At 42.4% G+C, this 19566-nt stretch overlaps 1 protein-coding gene across 3 annotated transcripts in view; it reads left to right on the top strand.

Moving 5' to 3' along the window:
- CLTC (clathrin heavy chain) overlaps positions 1–19566 on the top strand; it is a 110008-nt gene that overhangs the window by 55564 nt on the left and 34878 nt on the right. For all 3 annotated transcript variants that reach the window (XM_070932005.1, XM_070932004.1, XM_070932006.1), the window contains 7 exons: positions 577–777; positions 4535–4687; positions 5794–5916; positions 7744–7881; positions 11175–11339; positions 13951–14131; positions 15420–15583. In XM_070932005.1, coding sequence (XP_070788106.1) covers positions 577–777; positions 4535–4687; positions 5794–5916; positions 7744–7881; positions 11175–11339; positions 13951–14131; positions 15420–15583 — 1125 coding nt within the window. The remainder of the gene's footprint in view (positions 1–576; positions 778–4534; positions 4688–5793; positions 5917–7743; positions 7882–11174; positions 11340–13950; positions 14132–15419; positions 15584–19566) is intronic.

The raw sequence follows: 19566 nt of genomic DNA, 5'->3' as shown, positions 1-19566 counted from the left end.
TCCTGAGCGGCTCAAGGTTGACTCAGCCTTTCATCCTTCCGAGGTTGGTAAAATGAGGACCTAGATGGTTGGGGGCAATATGCTTTGTAAACCACTCAGAGAGTCCTCTAAAGCATTATTAAGCTGTATATAAGTCTGAGAAATATTGCTATTAAGACATGAGGATTTCAGCTTCCAGAATTCTCCTAGCCCCGTGATGGCGAACCTATGGCACACGTGCCAGAGGTGGCATGCACAGCCCTCTCTGTGGGCACACCCACCGTTGCCCCAGCTCAGCCAGCTGCTTGTCGGGCTTCCAAGATGTGCATGCGCGCCAGCCAGCTGGTCGTTGGGTTTCCGGCACTCTGGCCCGCATGCCTTCTGGTTTGTGTGCCTAAAAGGTTCGCCATCACTGTCCTAGCCAGTGTGCTAGAGGAATTCTGGGAGTTGAAGTCCAAATCTCCAGTTTGAGGAACATTGATCTAAAGCTTCTGCAAATAGTTTTTTTAAAAAATCAATTTACTAATGTTGTTGGTCCATCTTGACTGATTTGCAATGGGTAGATGATGTATTTTATCCACCTCTTTTTTTTAATAGGGAATATTGCGCACTCCAGACACCATTCGCCGGTTCCAGAGTGTCCCGGCACAACCAGGACAAACTTCCCCTCTGCTTCAATATTTTGGAATTCTGTTAGATCAAGGGCAGCTGAACAAATATGAGTCCCTGGAACTCTGCCGGCCAGTCCTCCAGCAAGGACGCAAGCAGCTCCTGGAGAAATGGTTGAAAGAAGACAAAGTAAGTCATTTATTTGATAGGGCATCTTAGAAGATGGGGTATGCTTAGTAGTCACTGACAGCTAAAATTTCATCCTTTCTGCTGGGTTCAGTCTCTCTCCAACTGTACAAAGAACACCCATCTGTCTCCAAGAAAATGGAAATGGTTTTAAGTTAAGGCCAGGTAGCTTCTGCTGCTTTGGGATTGGTGCCATGGCAGAGAATAACAGAGTTGGAAGGGACCTTGGAGGTCTTCTAGTCCAACTCCGGCTCAAACAGGAAACTCTATACCATGTCAGACAAATGGCCGTAGAATCTCTTCTTAAAATCCTCCAGTGTTGGAGCATCCACAACTTCTGGAGGCAAGCTGTCCATTGATTAATCATTCTCACTGTCAGGAAATTTCTCTGCTTCTCTCCTTGATGAGTTTCCACCCATTGCTTCTTGTCCTACCCTCAGGTGCTTTGGAGAATAGCTTGACTCCCTCTTCTTTGTGGCAGCCCCTGAGATATTGGAAGACTGCTATCATGTCTCCCCTAGTCCTTCTTTTCATTAAACTAGACATACTGAGTTCCTGCAACCGTTCTTCATGTGTTTTAGCCTCCAGTCCCCTCATCATCTTGGTTGCTCTTCTCTGCACTCTTTCCAGAGTCTCAACATCTTTTTTATATCTTGGCGACCAGAACTGGATGCAGTATTCCAAGTGTGGTCTCACCAAGGCATTACGAAGTGTGACTAACGCTTCATGTGATCTTGATTCTACTCCCCCTGTTAAATGCAGCCTAGAGAACCCGTGAAAAATGCCAACTCTCAGATGGCAGCTTCCTGGCAGCAACATATTAGGCATGGAAGACTTTGATTCTTGGCTGGAATTTCCTGGCAAATGAAAGGATAGGAAATTTGCCTTTCAGCTCTTCAGCTGAATTACGTAATGTTGTGCCCTTAAATGAGTGACCTTTCCCTCAAGTGTCAGTTGTTCCCAGCTGATGGATGATGCTTGCCTGCAAGCGTATTATGACTTCTGTCTAATGCCAACATAAAAATCACACACACACACACACACACACACCACAATCTCTTAGTGGTGAAAATCTCAGAAGACATTTGTCCAAAATCTTACAACACATAGAAAAGCTAAATTCATTATAAGACTCTAGTGCCCTGCACCAGTTTCTGACCCCCACTGTTTACAATTTATCAAGTCTTTGTGATTCTGAACTTGACTCAAGATTTGAAATTTCTAGGCAGATTGTGCTAGATTGGGAGTTATAATAATATTATTATGCTAAATTAGAAGTTATTATATACTGTTATTTTGAAATGTATGGTAAAAGGGGGAAGTGATAATATTAATAATATTATTAGCATGTAAGGGTCAGTATTTAGAGGAGGGAGTAAGGGGATGGTAAAATATTATATAATCTGTTATGAATTAGGTTTTTGTTGTGAAGAAGTCACGGGGGGGATGGGTGGTGAGGGGAGGTTAGGGAGGAGGGGGGGAGAAAAATGGGGGAAAAATTTGTATTTGAAAACTTTTTCAATAAAAAAAAAAAAAGATTTGAAATTTCCAAACATTTGGTACACATTTTTTTCCAAACACTGGGATGTGGATGATGGGGCAGGAATCTTTAAAAACGTCTTTTGTTAATTGAGGCAACAAAGTTTTTTTTTTTTTTAAATTTGATTTATATGCCGCCCTTCTCCGGAGACTCAGGGCGGCTTACAGTGCGTTAAGCAATAGCCTTCATACTTTTGTATATTTTATACAAAGTCAGCTTATTGCCCCCACAAACTGGGTCCTCAATTTACCTACCTTAGAAAGGATGGAAGGCTGAGTCAACCTTGAGCCTGGTGAGATTCGAACTAGCAGTAATTGCAGGCAGCTGTATGATAATCACAGTGCTATCAGTCTGCTGAGCCACCAGGCCCGTTCTTCTTTTATCATCGATAACCACAGCCTTGGAATTATACCCCTCATTCAGAAATTGTATTGAGACCATGCTGGTCCTTATTTAATAAATAAATATTAAATATACTAGGCTTTGGCCTAATTGCATCCTAAAAGTATTTTTTCAGAGAGATTTTTTCTGTTACAGGATTTAATTTAATCCCTTTGCCTTCTGTTGGCCCTTATTAATAACTTAACTCCTTGGAGTCAAAGATTACTGAACTCTGCAGCTGGACTTCTAAATGTAGTTACCTCTCAAGAAAATGTATTAAAATCATCTAAAACAGGGAGCACGGGGGCCTCTGTGATTAGGATGCTGGGATGGAGGTTAGCAAGCTCATGTTCAAGACCCGAGTGCTGCCGTGGGGTGAGGTTGCGCTCCCATCTTTCTCGGGCAGGGTTGAGCTCCCATCTTCCTGGATTAGGGTTGAGCTCCCATCCTTCTGGGGCAGGGTTGAGCTCCCATCTTCCTGGATTAGGGTTGAGTTCCCGTCTTCCTGGGTTAGGGTGGAGCTCCCATCCTTCTGGGGCAGGGTTGAGCTCCTGTCTTCCTGGATTAGGGTTGAGCTCCCATTCTCCTGGGTTAGGGTTGAGCTCCTGTCCTTCTGGGGCAAGGTTGAGCTCCCGTCCTTCACTCCAGCAACTGCCAGGGATATGAAAGGTACTCCCTACTGTGCAGCTCCTGGGTAACTGTGATGTCTCCGGCTAATCATTTCAACCTGGAAGTGCCTTGGGGCTTCTGACACAAGTGCAAGCAAGCAGTCTTAAGATATTGCCTGCAGTTTACTTTTTGAACTTGATTTCTGGATTCAGCTCAATTTCACACTTCTCCCTCTCTCTTCTTGAAGACTGGGATGGGAAAAAAACCTGAAAAGAAAAGCCGAGTTCCTGAACGCAGGGCTTCTTTTCATGACAAACATCCTTAGCTATTTTAGTTTTACAGTGAATGAGCTTAAGCAGCCACCCGCTTAAATCTCAATCTGCCTTCATTCTTGACTGGGGGTTTATCACTTGACCTTTTGGTGACTTGGATAGCTCTTCTGGATGAGAAAGGAAAGTACAGTAGATATGTGGCTTTCTTCTTGGTTCGCTTGCGTGATGAGGACTAGCTGCATAGGGCACTGCCCTGTGTTTAATTTCGTTTCAACTATAGACATTGGTCAGAAGTGCCGTTCATTGTTTAACATCGTGCCGACATAACCCTTAAGACAGGGGTGTCCAAACTTGGCAACTTTAAGACCTATGGACTTCAACAACCAGAATTCCCCAGCCAACCATGCTGGCTGGGGAATTCTGGGAGTTGAAGTCCACAAATCTTAAAGTTGCCACAGTTGCACAATCCCTCCCATAAGATGTTCCTGCAATGCAGCATAAGTCCCATAGGAGCTAGGGAAAAAAATCAGATACTGTCCCAAAATGAATATTATAATTTGGAGGCTTCTTTAGGTTGCATGAGCCGCGGTGGCACAGTGGTTAAAGTGCAGTACTGCAGGCGACTTCTGCTGATCACCGGCTGCCAGCAGTTTGGCAGATCGAATCTCACCAGGCTCAAGGTTGACTCAGCCTTCCATCCTTCCGAGGTGGGTCAAATGAGGAGCCAGATTGCTGGGGGCAAGAGGCTGACTCTGTAAACCGCTTAGAGAGGGCTGCAAAGGACTGTGAAGCAGTATATAAGTCTTAAGTGCTATTGCTATTGCTATTTCCTCAATTGCTTGTCACATTGACACATGTAGGAAAGCGTTTCTACTGCAATTTGTTTTATACATGCAGCAGCCTATTGGGTATTTTTTTTTTAAAAGAAAATATCTCTGAAATTCTTGCTTTTAAACAGTTGGAATGCTCTGAAGAACTGGGAGACCTCGTGAAATCTGTGGACCCAACATTGGCCCTGAGTGTCTACCTACGGGCTAACGTTCCCAATAAAGTCATTCAATGTTTTGCTGAAACGGGACAAGTTCAGAAGATCGTGCTGTATGCCAAGAAGGTAATTGGTTTCCCTGAAACCTTTTTTTTTTTTTTTGGGGGGGGGGGGGGGAAGCCAGGCCAAACTTGTAGCCACCACCATATCTTGTGGTAGATCCTGGTCATCTTTTGGTCAGAAGTCTTTAATCTTAATCCCTGTGTAAAATAGTCCATTGCATTCAGTGGCCGGTTCTGATTCTGCATCCAAGCCACATCTCTGTTGGAACTGACTTACAACACGTAGCTTATGAAGAACCACAACAGGAGGCCATGCTTCTAAGTCTTTTTTAAGAACGAAAACCACAAGTGGTAGGAACAGCACATAACAAATTGAAAAATAAAGTCTCGTAAGGCTGGTTCCGAGTATGACATTTTGGGGTGAGGGGTTGTTGGTGCTCTCTGAGCTTGGTTGTTTTCTTGCAGATGTTTGCTAGTTACCAATTTGGGTAATGAAAGGGTCTGCAAGAAAACAACCAAGCTCAGAGAGCATCAAAGGACCCCTAATTTCAACCCTAAATTATAAATACTCTCAGGGATGGGCTTCAAAAATTTTAGCAAGGAGTTTTCTGCCTGATCGCTGGGTGGGCGTGGGCATGGTGGGCGTGGGCAAGTTGGCCTCCTGCACCATGGTGGGGGGTGGCGTTTTTGCCCTCCCCGGGCTTCGGAGGCTTTCCTTGAGCCTCTGGGAGGGCGAAAACTGCCTCCTCAGGCTCCGGAGGCCCTCCGGTAGGCTGTTTTTCACCCTCCCTGAGCCTTCACGTGCACCCTACATTTACCTGCATCCAAAACGGGCTGTGTAGGAACTCCTGGGAGGGGCAGGGTGGGGTGGGCAGGGCCAGCCAGGAATGGGATTTGGGGGTTCTCCAAACTGCACAGAAGCTTAGCTAGAGGTTCTCCCAAACCCCTGCGAACCCCCAGCGGCCCACCCCTGAATATTCTCCTTTGTTGATACATCCTGGGGTCTGCGAACTCTGCTAGGAGATGAATTGGGTTGAGTTTTTTCAGTTTTCAGTCTAGAAAGGGACCAAGCCAAACACAGACAATCTCAGGATGCTCTCACTCCAGCATACAAAATTGCAGCAAAGCTAACAAAATATTTCTCTTTGGGCATGCACACGCCCTTCCTAGGTTGGTTACACTCCAGACTGGATCTTCCTCTTGAGAAACGTAATGCGGATCAGCCCGGACCAAGGACAGCAGTTTGCCCAGATGTTGGTGCAGGATGAAGAACCTCTGGCAGATATTACCCAAGTAAGGAAACGTCTTGAAAGAGAGAGAGAAGGACATTTGGGTCTCTGTCCATTTGCTCCAGCAGGCTGCAATAAATGGCTTTTATCGTATTTCCTATAGTCTTCACACTGTTGCATCTGAAGAAACATTAATTAAAAGTTTCTCCAATAATCCTGTTTTCACATGGATGTTTCTGTCATTTCCAGTCATTGATCTCTGTTCTATGTGTAGCGTTGAGCGATGCTACTGTGTTTCCCCGAAAATAAGACCTCCCCTGAAAATATTTAAATGCATGCGCAGCCGGTCCCCGCCATTTCCTCTGGTTAGGGTTAGGGAGACAGAGCTGGAAATCAGGTAAGATGGCAAGAGGAGCCCAGTCTTGCTCCACACGCCCCAAAATAATAAGACCTCCCCAAAAATAAGGCCAAGCTCTTATTTCAGGGTTCAACAAAATATAAGGGTCTTATTTTCCGGGAAACACGGTTGCAGGAAACGGGAGTGTTGCGATCTCAAAATTCAGATCGTGTGCCCTGTTGCGAAGGTTACTAATTACACAGTAAAGGTGACATTAAGCAAGCTTGATAATAACCATTCACACAAGTATTCAGCATGTGGGAATGTGACGGTTCTAAACAATTTTTGTCAAGTATTTGCAAGCCATTGGCACATGTGTCATATAGACACCAGTGGAGGCAGAGAGTGTCTCCACCCCTATGTGGAAAGGAGGAGCTTACCCTGAGTATAAAACCCCCTCTAACATTTTCCACTTTGCTCTCTCCATCTCTCTCTTTTCATGTTTGTTCCTCATGAGACTTGATCTCTGTTGTACATAGTTAATATGATTTATCATATGAATAAATATGTTTAAGACATTTATTTATGCATCTGCCTCTGAATTCTTCTATGCTCCTGGGTGTTTCTACGATCCCAATTCCACAATTTTGAACCATAAGTAAGAGTGATTTATAAACTCAGTTTGACCATAAATAGAATGACTATATAAGAGTTTGATGGAGTGTAAAATTTGGCAGCTGGCCATTTGTTCATGAGCAAAATGGTAGGTGATGCAGTCTTGAGGATGTTTGGGCCCCCAGTGAAAGACCAAGAAGGTGAGGGCTGCACAGATCTCATATTCTCCTGACCTCATGTGGAAAGTGAAATCTCAGCGGTCATTTCTTGATGGACCCCCAGGCCCTCTTGCTAAATCTTTCACGTGGTTTCTTGAGAACATACAGATCTCAGAATGTTCTCAAGAACATTCCTCTGATTTGAGGAGAACCTCAAGGTAATCTTTTGATTTCTGTAGGATTCTACAGCAGTTTTGCTTAAGCGTGACAACTTTAAGCTGTTGTGTGCCTGGCTGGGGAATTCTGGGAGCTGAAGTCCACCCATCTTGAAGTTGAGAGACACTATTGTACAGTATCAGGATTTGACACTAAAGGGAAAACAGGTTTTGTGAAAGACACTTGCATGTTGTTGTATATGGAGCATTTTAGAATTGAAGCCTTTAGCCTTTCATACGGCTCTGTTTTCCATTTTAAGCTCTCTATTAAGTTTGTCCCATGTTTGAAAAGCCCTCATTTTGGGTTCAAAATACATGCTTCAAATGCAAACAGAGGCAGGCTTGAAAGTTGAAAAGCTATTAATGAGATCAAAATATGAAATATTCAAATATGAAATGCTTTGCACACTAAAAATGAGAGAGAGATACGGTGTGCATTTGGTGCCTTAAGCGTGGATGATTTGTCTGAATTGGATAACCTTATATTGCTGGAATGTTTATACAAGATTTTATCTGCCTTGGGTGAGAAGAATCTAAAACAAATACTCTATTTTATTATTTTACAGATAGTAGATGTGTTTATGGAATACAACCTGATCCAGCAGTGTACAGCTTTTCTCTTGGATGCCCTGAAAAACAACCGTCCATCCGAAGGGCCTTTGCAAACTCGTTTGCTTGAAATGAATCTCATGCATGCACCTCAGGTAGGTTTTGCACCTGGTTCTCAAAAGTTTTCGATCCTATTTCTTGGTTCTTCTTCTCACACGGATTTGAAGTAATATTTGAATGCAAAACTCCTATAAAGAAGCCCTTAAAACAGGGATTTCAGTCCTGCTCATTCTTAACTTTTTAAAAAGAAAAGAGAACCATAGACCTCTTAATGCTCATCGTTTCCTTGCAGGCAGAAGCTTCCAGTTTTATATGGAAGTTAAACTGATAAAACCAGGTGCTAGTAACTTGTATAATCATTATAACTTTTCCAAAAATTTGTTCTGAACTAAGGGTTCATTCTTTTTAAAATTAAATCTTATCAAAGTGAGTTGCAGTTTAAAAATTATTACAATTATTAAAACTAACACTTTGTGATTGCCATTTTGATAGGTTATTAAAAAAAAAAACCCTCAGTTTCCCTAAAGTGGAAGCATTTTTGGGCAGTGTTCTTCTAAAGTCATGAATGAGCAGGTCTGCAAATCTGTTTTGGTTTATTTATTTATTTATTTTATTTATTTTATTCAATTTGCATACCGCCCTTCTCCTAGTGGACTCAGGGCGGTGCACAGCCAGAACTAAAACACATACCAATACAAAATTTAAAATTTTTAAAAGAATTACATGACTTTAGCCCAACATTTAAAACATTCAAACTAAAACCCATTGACAATTTAAAAAGTTAAAAAAAAGGGGGGGGGGTTTCACGTCTTGGTTAAAAAAACAGAGCTGGCAATGGATACTGAAAAGTATTTATAACCAATTCTTATAACCAGCAGCCTTACTTCTGGAGGCTGCTGTGAGAGATTGTGGGGAGCTAGGAAAAATGATAATGAGAGAGAGAATAAGCACAATAAGACCCAGTCTGGTCTTGTGGTTAAATTGCTGGACTGGAAACCAGGAGATTGTGAGTTCTAATCTGCTTTAGGCAGAAAAGCCAGCTGGTTACTTTGGGCCTATCGCTCGCTCTCAGCTCAACCCTCCTGTCCGGGTTGTTGGTGTGGGGGAAATAATACCAGAGTTGGAAAGGAACCTTGGAGGTCTTCTAGTCCAACCCCATGATCAAGCAGGAGGCCTTATACCATTCCGGACAAATGATTGTCCAACCTCTTCTTATAAACCTCCAGTGTTGGAGTTCTCACAATCTCTGAAGGCAAGTCGTTCCACTGTTTAATTATTCTAACTGCCAGGAGATTTCTACTTATTTCTAGGTTGGTTCCCTCCTTGATTATTTTCCATCCAAATAGGAGGAAGGAGGAGTGTTAGGTATATTCACCGCCTTGAGTTATTTATAAAAATAATAAAGGCGAGATAAAAATCTAATAATAATAATAACCGAGAACATAAAGGGCAACTTAGAACAGGTGACAGGAAAGCATTTTGGTGAGAAGCAGTTTGAATCATTCAGAGACAGAATAGAATAGAATAGAATAGAATAGAATAGAATAGAATAGAATAGAATAGAATAGAATAGAATAGAATAGAATAGAATAGAATAGAATAGAATAGAATAGCAGAGTTGGAAGGGACCTTGGAGGTCTTCTAGTCCAACCCCCTGCTTAGGCAGGAAACTCTACACCACATCAGACAAATGGTTATCCAATCTCTTCTTAAAAATTTCCAGTGTTGGAGCATTCACAACTTCTGGAGGCAAAATTGTTCCACTTATTAATTGTTCAAACTGTCAGGAAATTTCTCCTTAGTTCTAAATTGCATCTCTCCTTGATTAGTTTCCACCCATTGCTTCTTGTTCTACCCTCAGGTGCTTTAACTATATGCATTAACTATAAATGATCCTGTGAAATTTGTTTTCTTGCAATTCTCGATGTTCAGTTTTCACCCCAAAATTAGCATTAAAATCCTCACCAAAGACTCACTTTCTTGATTGTGCACATGGGGCTTGACAGGCGGGCTGTGAACACACCAGAGGTAGCCAAGCTTTAAATTCTAGCGGGGCTTCTTTGCTACAGTATTAAATTTACTTTTCCCAGTATTAAATTTAACCTCTTTTTCTACACTATTTTTTTTTCTTTTTTGTTGCCTATGGAGATTCTCAGTCATCCAGGTCATGGTTGTCCCAAAAGTGCTTTTCTCAAGAGGCAACTGGGACTTTCTTGTTTTTCTTTGAAGTTGCTTCGCTTTTCCTCCAAGAAGCTTCTTCAGCTCTGACTGGATGGTGGGGAATGGAAGGATTTATATTCTTTGCAGACAGCTGGTCATTTGCATCTTTTTTGAGAGTCGTTAAGGCCACTTGGAGGTTAATCTGTGTCGTCTGGACATGTTTATGTCAAAATTGAATAGCCCTCTCTCAACAGAGGGGGAGGGATACGACATCATCAATCTCCAGTCCACAATACAGTCCTTTCAGCAGCTCCACACGTTGCACTACTCAAGTGGAAACACACCCGCCCACACCCAGGACACAAACAAACCTCCAAATGGCCTCAACAACTCTCTAAAAGAATGCAAATGACCAGCTTTCTTTTGTTGTTGTTAGGGTTGAAGGTACCGTGTTTCCCTGAAAATAAGACCCTGTCTTATGGTTGTTGTTTTTTTTTTTTTTTTTGGAACCCTGAAATAAGCGCTTGGCCTTATTGCCATGTGCTCAAAAGCCCGATTGGGCTTATTATTTATTGGTTCGATTTATATGCCGCCCTTCTCCGGAGACTCAGGGCGGCTTACAATGCGTTAAGCAATAGCCTTCATACTTTTGTATATATCTGCTTAGTAGGGCTTTCGGCCCCCCCTAAGCGGTGTTCTTTTTTATACAAAGTCAGCTTGTTGCCCCCACAATCCGAGTCCTCATTTTACCTACCTCGAAAGGATGGAAGGCTGAGTCAACCTTGAGCCTGGTGAGATTTGAACTCGCAGTAATTGCAGGCAGCTGGCAGCTAAGTGCTACTTTAACAGCACTTTAGTCCGCTGCACCACCAAGGCTCATTATCAGGGGATGTTTTATTTTGGGGGAAACGGGGCAGGGATGGGTTCTACTTACCTTTACTACTGGTTCACAATGGGGCCGCAATTCGCTCACACGAACGCGCTCTTCTGCACAGAAGTGTTCTGATGACGTCAGGGTCGGTGGGCGGAGCCTCCCGCCGGTTTTACTACCGGTTCTATAGAACCGGTGCGAACTGGGGGCAACCCACCGCTGAAACAGGGTATGTTTCTGTTCTGTTTCATTTTTTTTGTTATACTGTTTTGTATTTTATTTTCTGTGATAAAACAATAAATTTAAAGTTTTTTTTAAAAAAAAGGTCTGTATCTCAAGCAAAATCTCCTCTTTCAGGTCGCCGATGCCATCTTGGGGAATCAGATGTTTACCCACTACGACCGAGCCCACATTGCTCAACTCTGCGAGAAAGCCGGTCTCCTCCAAAGGGCGCTGGAACACTTCACTGACTTGTACGACATCAAGAGGGCCGTGGTTCACACTCACCTTCTCAACCCTGAGGTACTGTGAAAGTGCACTTACCGTATTTTTTGGAGTATAAGATGCACTGGACTATAAGACGCACCTAACTTTTTTGGTGAGGAAAGCAAGAAAAAGAAATCTGCCTCTGCCTCCCAGCAATTTTGCCTCGTTGCAGCAAATAGCCTGCTTTACTTTCATTTTCGTTTTCAGCATAGCTTGATTAGCACAAGGAAAAAAAACCTGCTCCAGCAATTTACCTCCTTGCAGCAAGCAGCAGAGGCCCTGCAAAACAGCTGAGAGCAAAACAGCTGAGAGTTGGGAGGCCGACCCAATTAAGTTGTTCTAATTAGGCTGTGCTGAAGCTGAAAGGAGCTGTTTCTCCTTGCTGCTTGCTGCAAGGAGATAAACTGCTGGGAGGCAGAGGCCAAAGGGTGGGGGGCAGTGGGTGGGGGGCTACATTCGGTATATAAGACGCATCTAAATTTTCACCCCCTTTTAGGGGGGAAAAGGTGCGTCTTATGCTCTGAAAAATACGGTATTTATTTTTACCTGTTAAGAACCTTTGATGATTTTCATGTTTTTATATGGTAAGCCACCCAGAATCGCTTCAAAGTCAGATGGGTGGCGAATAAAAATGGAATAAATTTAATTGCTATGCTGCACATTATTATTATTATTATTATTATTATTATTATTATTATTATTATTATTATTATTATTATTTATATGCCGCCCTTCTCCAGAGACTCAGGGTGGCTTACAATGCTTTTAAGCAATAGCCTTCATATTTTTATATATACCTGCTTAGTAGGGTTTTTGGCAGTTCTTTATCTTATGAGTCTTGGCAGTCAGCAGCAGTCATATAACGCAACAATCAAAATGTACACGGTAAATTAAAATGAAGTTAACTTAAAACCACCTAGCGTAATCTTGACAGCGTCATCATTCATTCCAAAGTCCCCTGGAATAATTCAGACTTAATCGGTTTCCAGAAGTCTAATAACAATGGGACTATTCTCACCTTTCAAGAGGAGGCCGTTTCAGAGAACTTTGGCCACATCGTTGAGAGATCGAAGTTCAGCTACATTTGGGAAGGATTATTCTATTTAGCGGTGGCAGTAGAGGTAGTCCTCAGCTTATGACCACAGCCGAGCCCAAAATGTCCATTGCTAAGCAAGACAATTGTTAAGTGAGTTTTGCCCCATTTAATGACCTGTCTTGCCACAGTTGTGAAGTGAATCACTGTAGTTGATAAAGTTAGTAACAGTTCACTTGTTAAGTGAATCTGGCTTCCCTCATTGACTTTGTTTGCAGAAGGTCACAAAAGGTGATCACATGATCCTAGGACCCTGCAGCTGTGATCAATACATGCCAGTTGCCAAGCGTTCTGAATTTTGATCACATGACTATGGGGATGCTGCAATGGTCGTAAGTCTGAAAAACTGTCATAAGTCATTTTTTTCAGTCCTATGGTAATTTTGAATAGTCACTAAATGAATGGTTGTAAGCCGAGGACAGCCCGTACACCAAATGCACAAGCTTACATATTTAATTTATTTCCACCACAATCAGTAGAAATTTTTGTTGTTTACATCCAAGACACGACAATAAAACGCAGCAAAGTAAAAATTATATGAAAGTATAAAAACAATCCAACCAAGCTTCAAAGTACAAGCATTCAGTCCATAAGTAATGGCATTATTTTGCACCCCAAAAGTACTCTGAAAAGAGCTTGGTTTTAACAGCTTCTGAAGTACCAGCACCAAGAGCCCTGGTGGTGCAGTGGTTAGAATGTCATTTTGCAGGCTAACTCTGCTCACTATCAGGAGTTCGATCCTGATGGGACTCAAGGTTGACTCAGCCTTCCATCCTTCCGAGGTTGGTAAAATGAGGACCTCTGTAAACTGCTTAGAGAGGGCTGTAAAGCACTGTGAAGTGGTATATAAGTCTAAGTGCTATTGCTATTATGCCAATCAATTCATTTAATCACACTTATTTATTTTTTTTAAATATTAGTTTATAATATAGCATATAAAGAAAATACAAAAATAAATAGGGAAAATAGGGAAGGGAAAATAGGGAAAAGTGAGGGAAAGAAAAGGGAAAAAATAAAAATAAAAGGCATTGACTTCCGACTTCCTTCAGTGCAGTAGAATAAGGCATTAACCTCAAACCTCAACTTTTTACTTTTACATAATCGTATAAACCAGCCATTTCTATAACAACAAACCTACCTCATCAGTAATACCCTAAATCAAAGTTTCATTTTTTTTCCACCTCAAGCACAAAGTCCGGAAGCGGTTTCCAAGTAAAAATAAAAGTATTTATATATATTTTTTGTCTTTGATCAAAACAGTCAATTTAGCCATCTCCATCAACTCCATCAATTTTTGCAGCCAATCATCCGTTGTGTGGATCGAGGTGACATTTGATCACAGTTAAATGGGCACCCATCTCACCAGAAGCGGCTCTGTGCAGCGAGTTTCCATTGCTGATTCTGGCTGAGAATTCTGGGAGTTAAGATCCCATCCCAGCTGTAAAGCTTCCTATTGGGGAACACCGTTCTCACGCATCACCCCAGGTCTGCATATTTCTGCCATAACCATAAGAAAAACCGAGGTCCTTTCTAATTGGCTCCTTTCCCTTGCAGTGGCTGGTGAACTACTTCGGCTCCCTTTCCGTGGAAGATTCCTTGGAATGCTTGCGGGCGATGCTGTCGGCAAACATCCGCCAAAACTTGCAGATCTGCGTCCAGGTGGCTTCCAAGTACCATGAGCAGCTTTCAACTCAGTCGCTCATTGAGCTCTTCGAGTCATTCAAGAGTTTTGAAGGTAGGGCGGTTGGGTTCCCACGCCACACTCAAGTTCTGAATCCATACCTCTGACTGCCTTGGTTCCTTCTGGGTATCCCTTGGCCCGTTGAGATGAGCCACCTTGTCTTGAAGTCATCAGGACAAGTAGTTGGTTGTCCTCTTCGGTTGGTAGAGACAAGATGGTGGCCATCACTGCTCAGTTGAAGTTGTCCTCTTTTGTCCCAAAGGTGCTTTTTCAGAAGGCAACTGGACTTTGTTTTTCCTTGAAGGCTCATCCAAGAAGCTTCTCCAGTTCTGACTGAATGGTGGAAGATGGAAGGGTTTATATTCCTTGCAGTCATCTAGTCGTTAGCACTCTCTCTGAGAGTTGTGGAGGCTGCTTGGAGGTTCTACACCCATTTGCACTGTTCAGGTGACCCTGAGGGCACAGATAACACTCCAAGTGGCCTCAGCGATCCTCACAGAGAGCGCTAACAACCAGATGACTGCAAGGAATATAAATCCTTGTGACTGCATTTTATGACAGTTTTGCCAAAAACGGGCATTTATTTGCAGTTTTCAGCAAGACCGCACTCAGAAGAAGACATCGTTTATTCGCTTAATAAAAACACGTGATTCACTCATCCACCACCGCTACAAAAAAAAAGTCGTAAAATCAGATTGGTCGCATGACTGACCTGTTGAATGTCCATCACATCATAAGGATGGTAATGGGCATGCTCTATTATTTTCGTATGTCGAGGACTACCTGTACAGAAGAAATGAGGTTGGAGAAAGCTGCTTTAGATCTGCTTTTGTTATTTCAGCATCAATGAGTGAGACTCACTTAACATTTCCTTGAAAGCAATTGTATTGTGGCTGCAAGCAAAACGTTTTCAGCACATGAAAAATCTGTTACACGGGGCCCTTGTTGCTCTCTGAGCTTGGTTGTTTTCTTTCAGATGTTGCATTATCAGTACACAATCTAAATTCAGTAATATATTAATCTTTTAATGTAAGTTCACTAATATAAGTGTGGGGTCCTTGGTGCTCTCTGAGCTTGGTGGTTTTCTTGCAAACATTTCATTACCCAACTAGCTAACGTGTACAATATAAAAGGAGAGCACAACTTAACCCCCTGCTATCACTGTTGATGTTACCTAGTTAGGTCTGCAAGGAAACAACCAAGCTCAGAGAGCAACAAGGACCCCTCATTTCAGACCTGAGCTACAAATATTCTCCTCTATCAAAATCCATTACTCCCAGCGCCAACAATTTCTGACAGATTCTTTTCATGATTACTCCTTTTCTTTTCCACTCCCTTCAAGGTCTCTTCTACTTCCTGGGCTCTATCGTTAACTTCAGTCAAGACCCGGACGTGCATTTCAAATACATCCAAGCTGCTTGTAAAACCGGCCAAATCAAAGAGGTGGAAAGAATTTGCAGGGAGAGCAACTGCTACGATCCGGAACGCGTGAAGAACTTTCTCAAGGTAACGGGATAAGAGTGACAGCTCCCCCCCCCTTTTTTTCCCATATTGGGACCTTACTTATACTTGTTCTGACCTAGGCTTCTTTAGAAATTAAAACAGCACAAACTTAGTCCCGGCAAACCTCTTTAATTCATAAGGCTGTAAATTACTTTCATTTACAGTCTGCAAGGCTTGATAAACAGTCTTTCAGGGGAAGGTTATCAACACCCACCTATCTCACGTGCAACGCTGCTAAAGAACTAATTTCCAGATGCAGGGCAAGGCCAAACTTGGCACAGAGTCACAAACAGAATTTTCAATTCTTGAATCGGCCAGATGAACTAATTGCTTCCTGCAAAAGCTCATGTCCCATTCGCTTCTCTTTTATGTCTTATGGGAGGGGCCAATCCTCTCCAGGCCTTACTCCCAAGTCGACCCTGTTTCCTTAATTGTTCCTGTCTCCTGGCAGCTCTGCACATGCGCACGCTAGGAACAGGCTCACGCTGTTCTTCTGCCTCGCTGATGTCAGACTCCAGAGGCAGCAAAGAACTACCAGATGGTCTTGGCCCCCTCTCTGCCTCCGACTCAGCCATCGTCCGAGCCTTCCCCAGACTCCAGGACTGGCCCACGTTCCTCCCCAACCTCCTCACTGTCCAAATCTGCCAGCTCTGCTGGCCACTGGCGGGCCACAACAATACTAAAGGCCATATTGGTTCTCTACATGGTGAGACAAATGCAGAGTTTTTCAAACTTGGTAACTTTAAGATGGGTGGACTTTGACTCCTAGAATTCTGGGAGTTGAAGTTCATCCATCGTGCCAAGTTTGAAAAACGTTGGACTAGGAAGAGGTTGAGGAAGAGCCTGGTGGTATTGAATCCACAGATGGGATAGGAATTTGTTAGCCTAAAGAGCAGGTTGGACCAGTTTGCTTGGGGTGAAGAGATCCAGAACTCCATATTTGAACTCATAAAATAAAAGCTGCAAAGTTTTTATTTTATTTTTGCAAGTTTCCAGGATTCTGTACCTTACCCCTAATTCATGCCTTAAATCTTAACTGATCTAGATGACTCATTTCTTTGATCAAGACTTTGATCAACTCAAGTCCAGTTTTCAGATGGTCAAATCTGAAAATGTGTCCATGTTTGGTTGCCAACCTAAGCTTGGTTGCTTTTTTTTTTTAATTTGATTTATATGCTGCCCTTCTCCGGAGACTCATGGCGGCTTACAATGCGTTAAGCAATTTCTTGCTTTCTTGCAGACATTTCATTACCCAACTAGATTGCATCCTCAGTGCACTTAAATCAGTGACACCTCTACTGTGGATGCCCTCCTTCCTGAATAAAAAGGGGAAGAAAAGGGTAATGATTCAACTCCGTTCTGAATTCTCACCAGACTGCTGTTTCATTGAAAGAAAGAAAATTTAGATCAGTAATTTGTACATAAATCCTGTAAAGAGGTAGTTATGAGAATAGGTAGTCTTTATGCACACCTGTAAGAGAAACATTTTGCAACTTGGACAGAGATACAGTATGAAGGATGTCTGAAGGAAGATGTTTCTTTTGTGGGGTCTTTGGTGCTCTCTGAGCTTGGTGAATTTCTTGCAGACACTTCATTACCCAACTAGGTAACATCATCAGTGCTAGAAGGGAGTGGGGTTTGCTCTCATTTTATAAACTAGTGGCTAGCTTGTCAGTATTGGTGGGACCCCACTCCCTTCTAGCTCTGAAGATGTTACCTAGTTGAGTAATGAAATATCTGCAAAAACAAAACCCAACCAACCTCAGAAAGCACCGAGGACCCCACAGCCTGCCCTACAAATATTCTCTTTTCTTGATTGTTCCTTCTGTCTGCTCTACTTTTCCCTGAATTCCGCAGAGGGACAGCGGGCAATCATCAGGTGATGGAGGGCTGCTAGAGATAGCTTTCTGCTCAAGGGACACCAGCATCTTGGACTAATTCAGAAGATCACTTGTGTTATTTTACAGGTGTTAATTTAAAGGGCCACGAGATTCCTGCTATACAGAGACGTAAAACTCTTGCTCTGGCATATGCAGCCATTATACACAAGGTTGCAATTGCCACTCACTCGGATTGTCTGGGGAGAAAACAGACAGAAGGGTTGGCATAGGTAGTTAGGGTTTCAAGTTCACTCAACCTCCTTCTTGGAGAGCAACGTAGAAATCATCGTTCTTTGTGTCCATCGTTTTCTGATCAGTCTGTTGTCTTTTGTGCTGTTCCGGGTGTCTATGGATTATTCAGGACATGTACCAGGTAATTTTCCATTAGAGGCCTCGCTGATCAGCTCACACCTTTGGTCTCCACTCCTGCGTAGTGTTATGGCTGGAGAATTCTGGGAGATGCAGTCCTAATGCAGCTGTAGGGCGCCAGATGGAGGAAATGGTGCATAGGTTAACTTCCTGGGATTGGGTCTCGAAAACAATACAGGGGTGTGGCTTAATTGGTAGCCTTGGCATAGTATTCAGTACAGGTAGTCCTCAACTTAACGACCACAGTTGAGCCCAACGTTTCTGTTGCTAAGTGAGAAAGTTAAGTGAATGTTGTCCCATTTTACGACCTTCCTTGACACGGTTGTTATGTGAATTGTTGCCATTGTTAAGATAGCCACACGGTTGTTAAGTGAATCTGGCTTCCCCATTGACTTTGCTAGTCAGAAGGTCGCAAAAGGGGGAGGGGGTCACTTGACCCTGGGACGTTGCAACCGTCATAAAAACGAGTAAGTTTCCAAGCGTCTAAATTTTGATGATGTGATCATCTGGATGCTGCAACGGTCGTAAATGTGAACAACAGTCACAAGTTGCTTTTCTCAGTGCCGTTATAACTTTGAGCAGTCACTAAATGAACTGTGTTAAGTCAAGGACTACCTGTAGCCTCCAGTCTATTCCCGCAGAGAGGAGAGGGACCTCACTTTTTATGAACTTAAAAACGTTTAATGAACAGGGTTGCCGATGGAGTTTCCTAAAAAAGAAAAAAGATTTTGTGCTGAAATAAACTCAGATTCTACACAGAACTACTCAGATAACCACTATAAAAAGGCAACAAATCAATTTTAAACCAAATTAATTTTACTTATTTAATAGATACAATATGGTACGATGCATAGAAAAATGTAGATTTGGTTAAATTTTAAAATTAAAAAACAAACAAACCTAGAAACCCAGACAGGGAATTGAAAAAATCAAATCTAGATTTAAAAACGCAGCACTAGCAACCTTAGGGTGGAGTTATAAATTCTCCCTTAAGGGACCATTGGGAAAAAATCAGCTAAGGACATTTTGTCACAATCACTCCTTTGCCTAGAGCAGTTGTTTGTGGACTTCAACTCTCAGAATTCTGGTTGAGGAATTCTGGGAATTGAAGTCCGTAAGTCTTGCCAAGGTTGGACACCTCTGGCCTAGATCGTGCTACATTGATTACGATTCAGGGATTTTAAAGAGTTTCAGCCCCTTGCTTCAAACATTTGGCTTACCAGAAAGAATCTCATTTAATTAAGTGAAAATCTTCCTTTCAAATGAAGGCAGACTTGAGTATCAATCCCCAGCTTTTACCCATAACACATGTATTAGCAAGCAGAATTAGAGAAACATTTATATTTTTCCAGTTGGCAAAAATTTCCCTATCTGGATATCTGGGAATTGTTTAAACTCTGCAATTTATGAGCCTGTGGGAGGGGAAAAAAGCTGCTTATATATCTTATTTCTTGCAATCCCAGAGTTCATCCTGCGCACTCAGTAATTGCTGCAGCTGATCAATACGATGTTTAGAATAGGCTTGTAATCCTTTGTCGTCTTGTGCTTTTGGTAAAACTCTTTCTGGAACCTTGAGCTGGCTGGAAAGCCTGGATAGTTTTAATATGAATGATCCATGTAAGAACTTGAAAAAGACTCAGACTTTGAAATGTGTCCTTTTCAGGAGAGATTTGAATTAAGAGTTCAGTTGTTCCTGGCTAGTTGACCTCTTGGGCTTATCCATGCAAAGATTTATCA

This window comes from Pituophis catenifer, unplaced genomic scaffold (genome assembly GCF_029215685.1).
Source record: "Pituophis catenifer annectens isolate HBS135680 unplaced genomic scaffold, rPitCat1.0.hap2 SCAF_1, whole genome shotgun sequence".
NCBI lineage: Eukaryota > Metazoa > Chordata > Lepidosauria > Squamata > Colubridae > Pituophis > Pituophis catenifer.
Note: the sequence above shows the minus strand (reverse complement) of the source record. Positions and strands in the feature narration are given on the sequence as shown.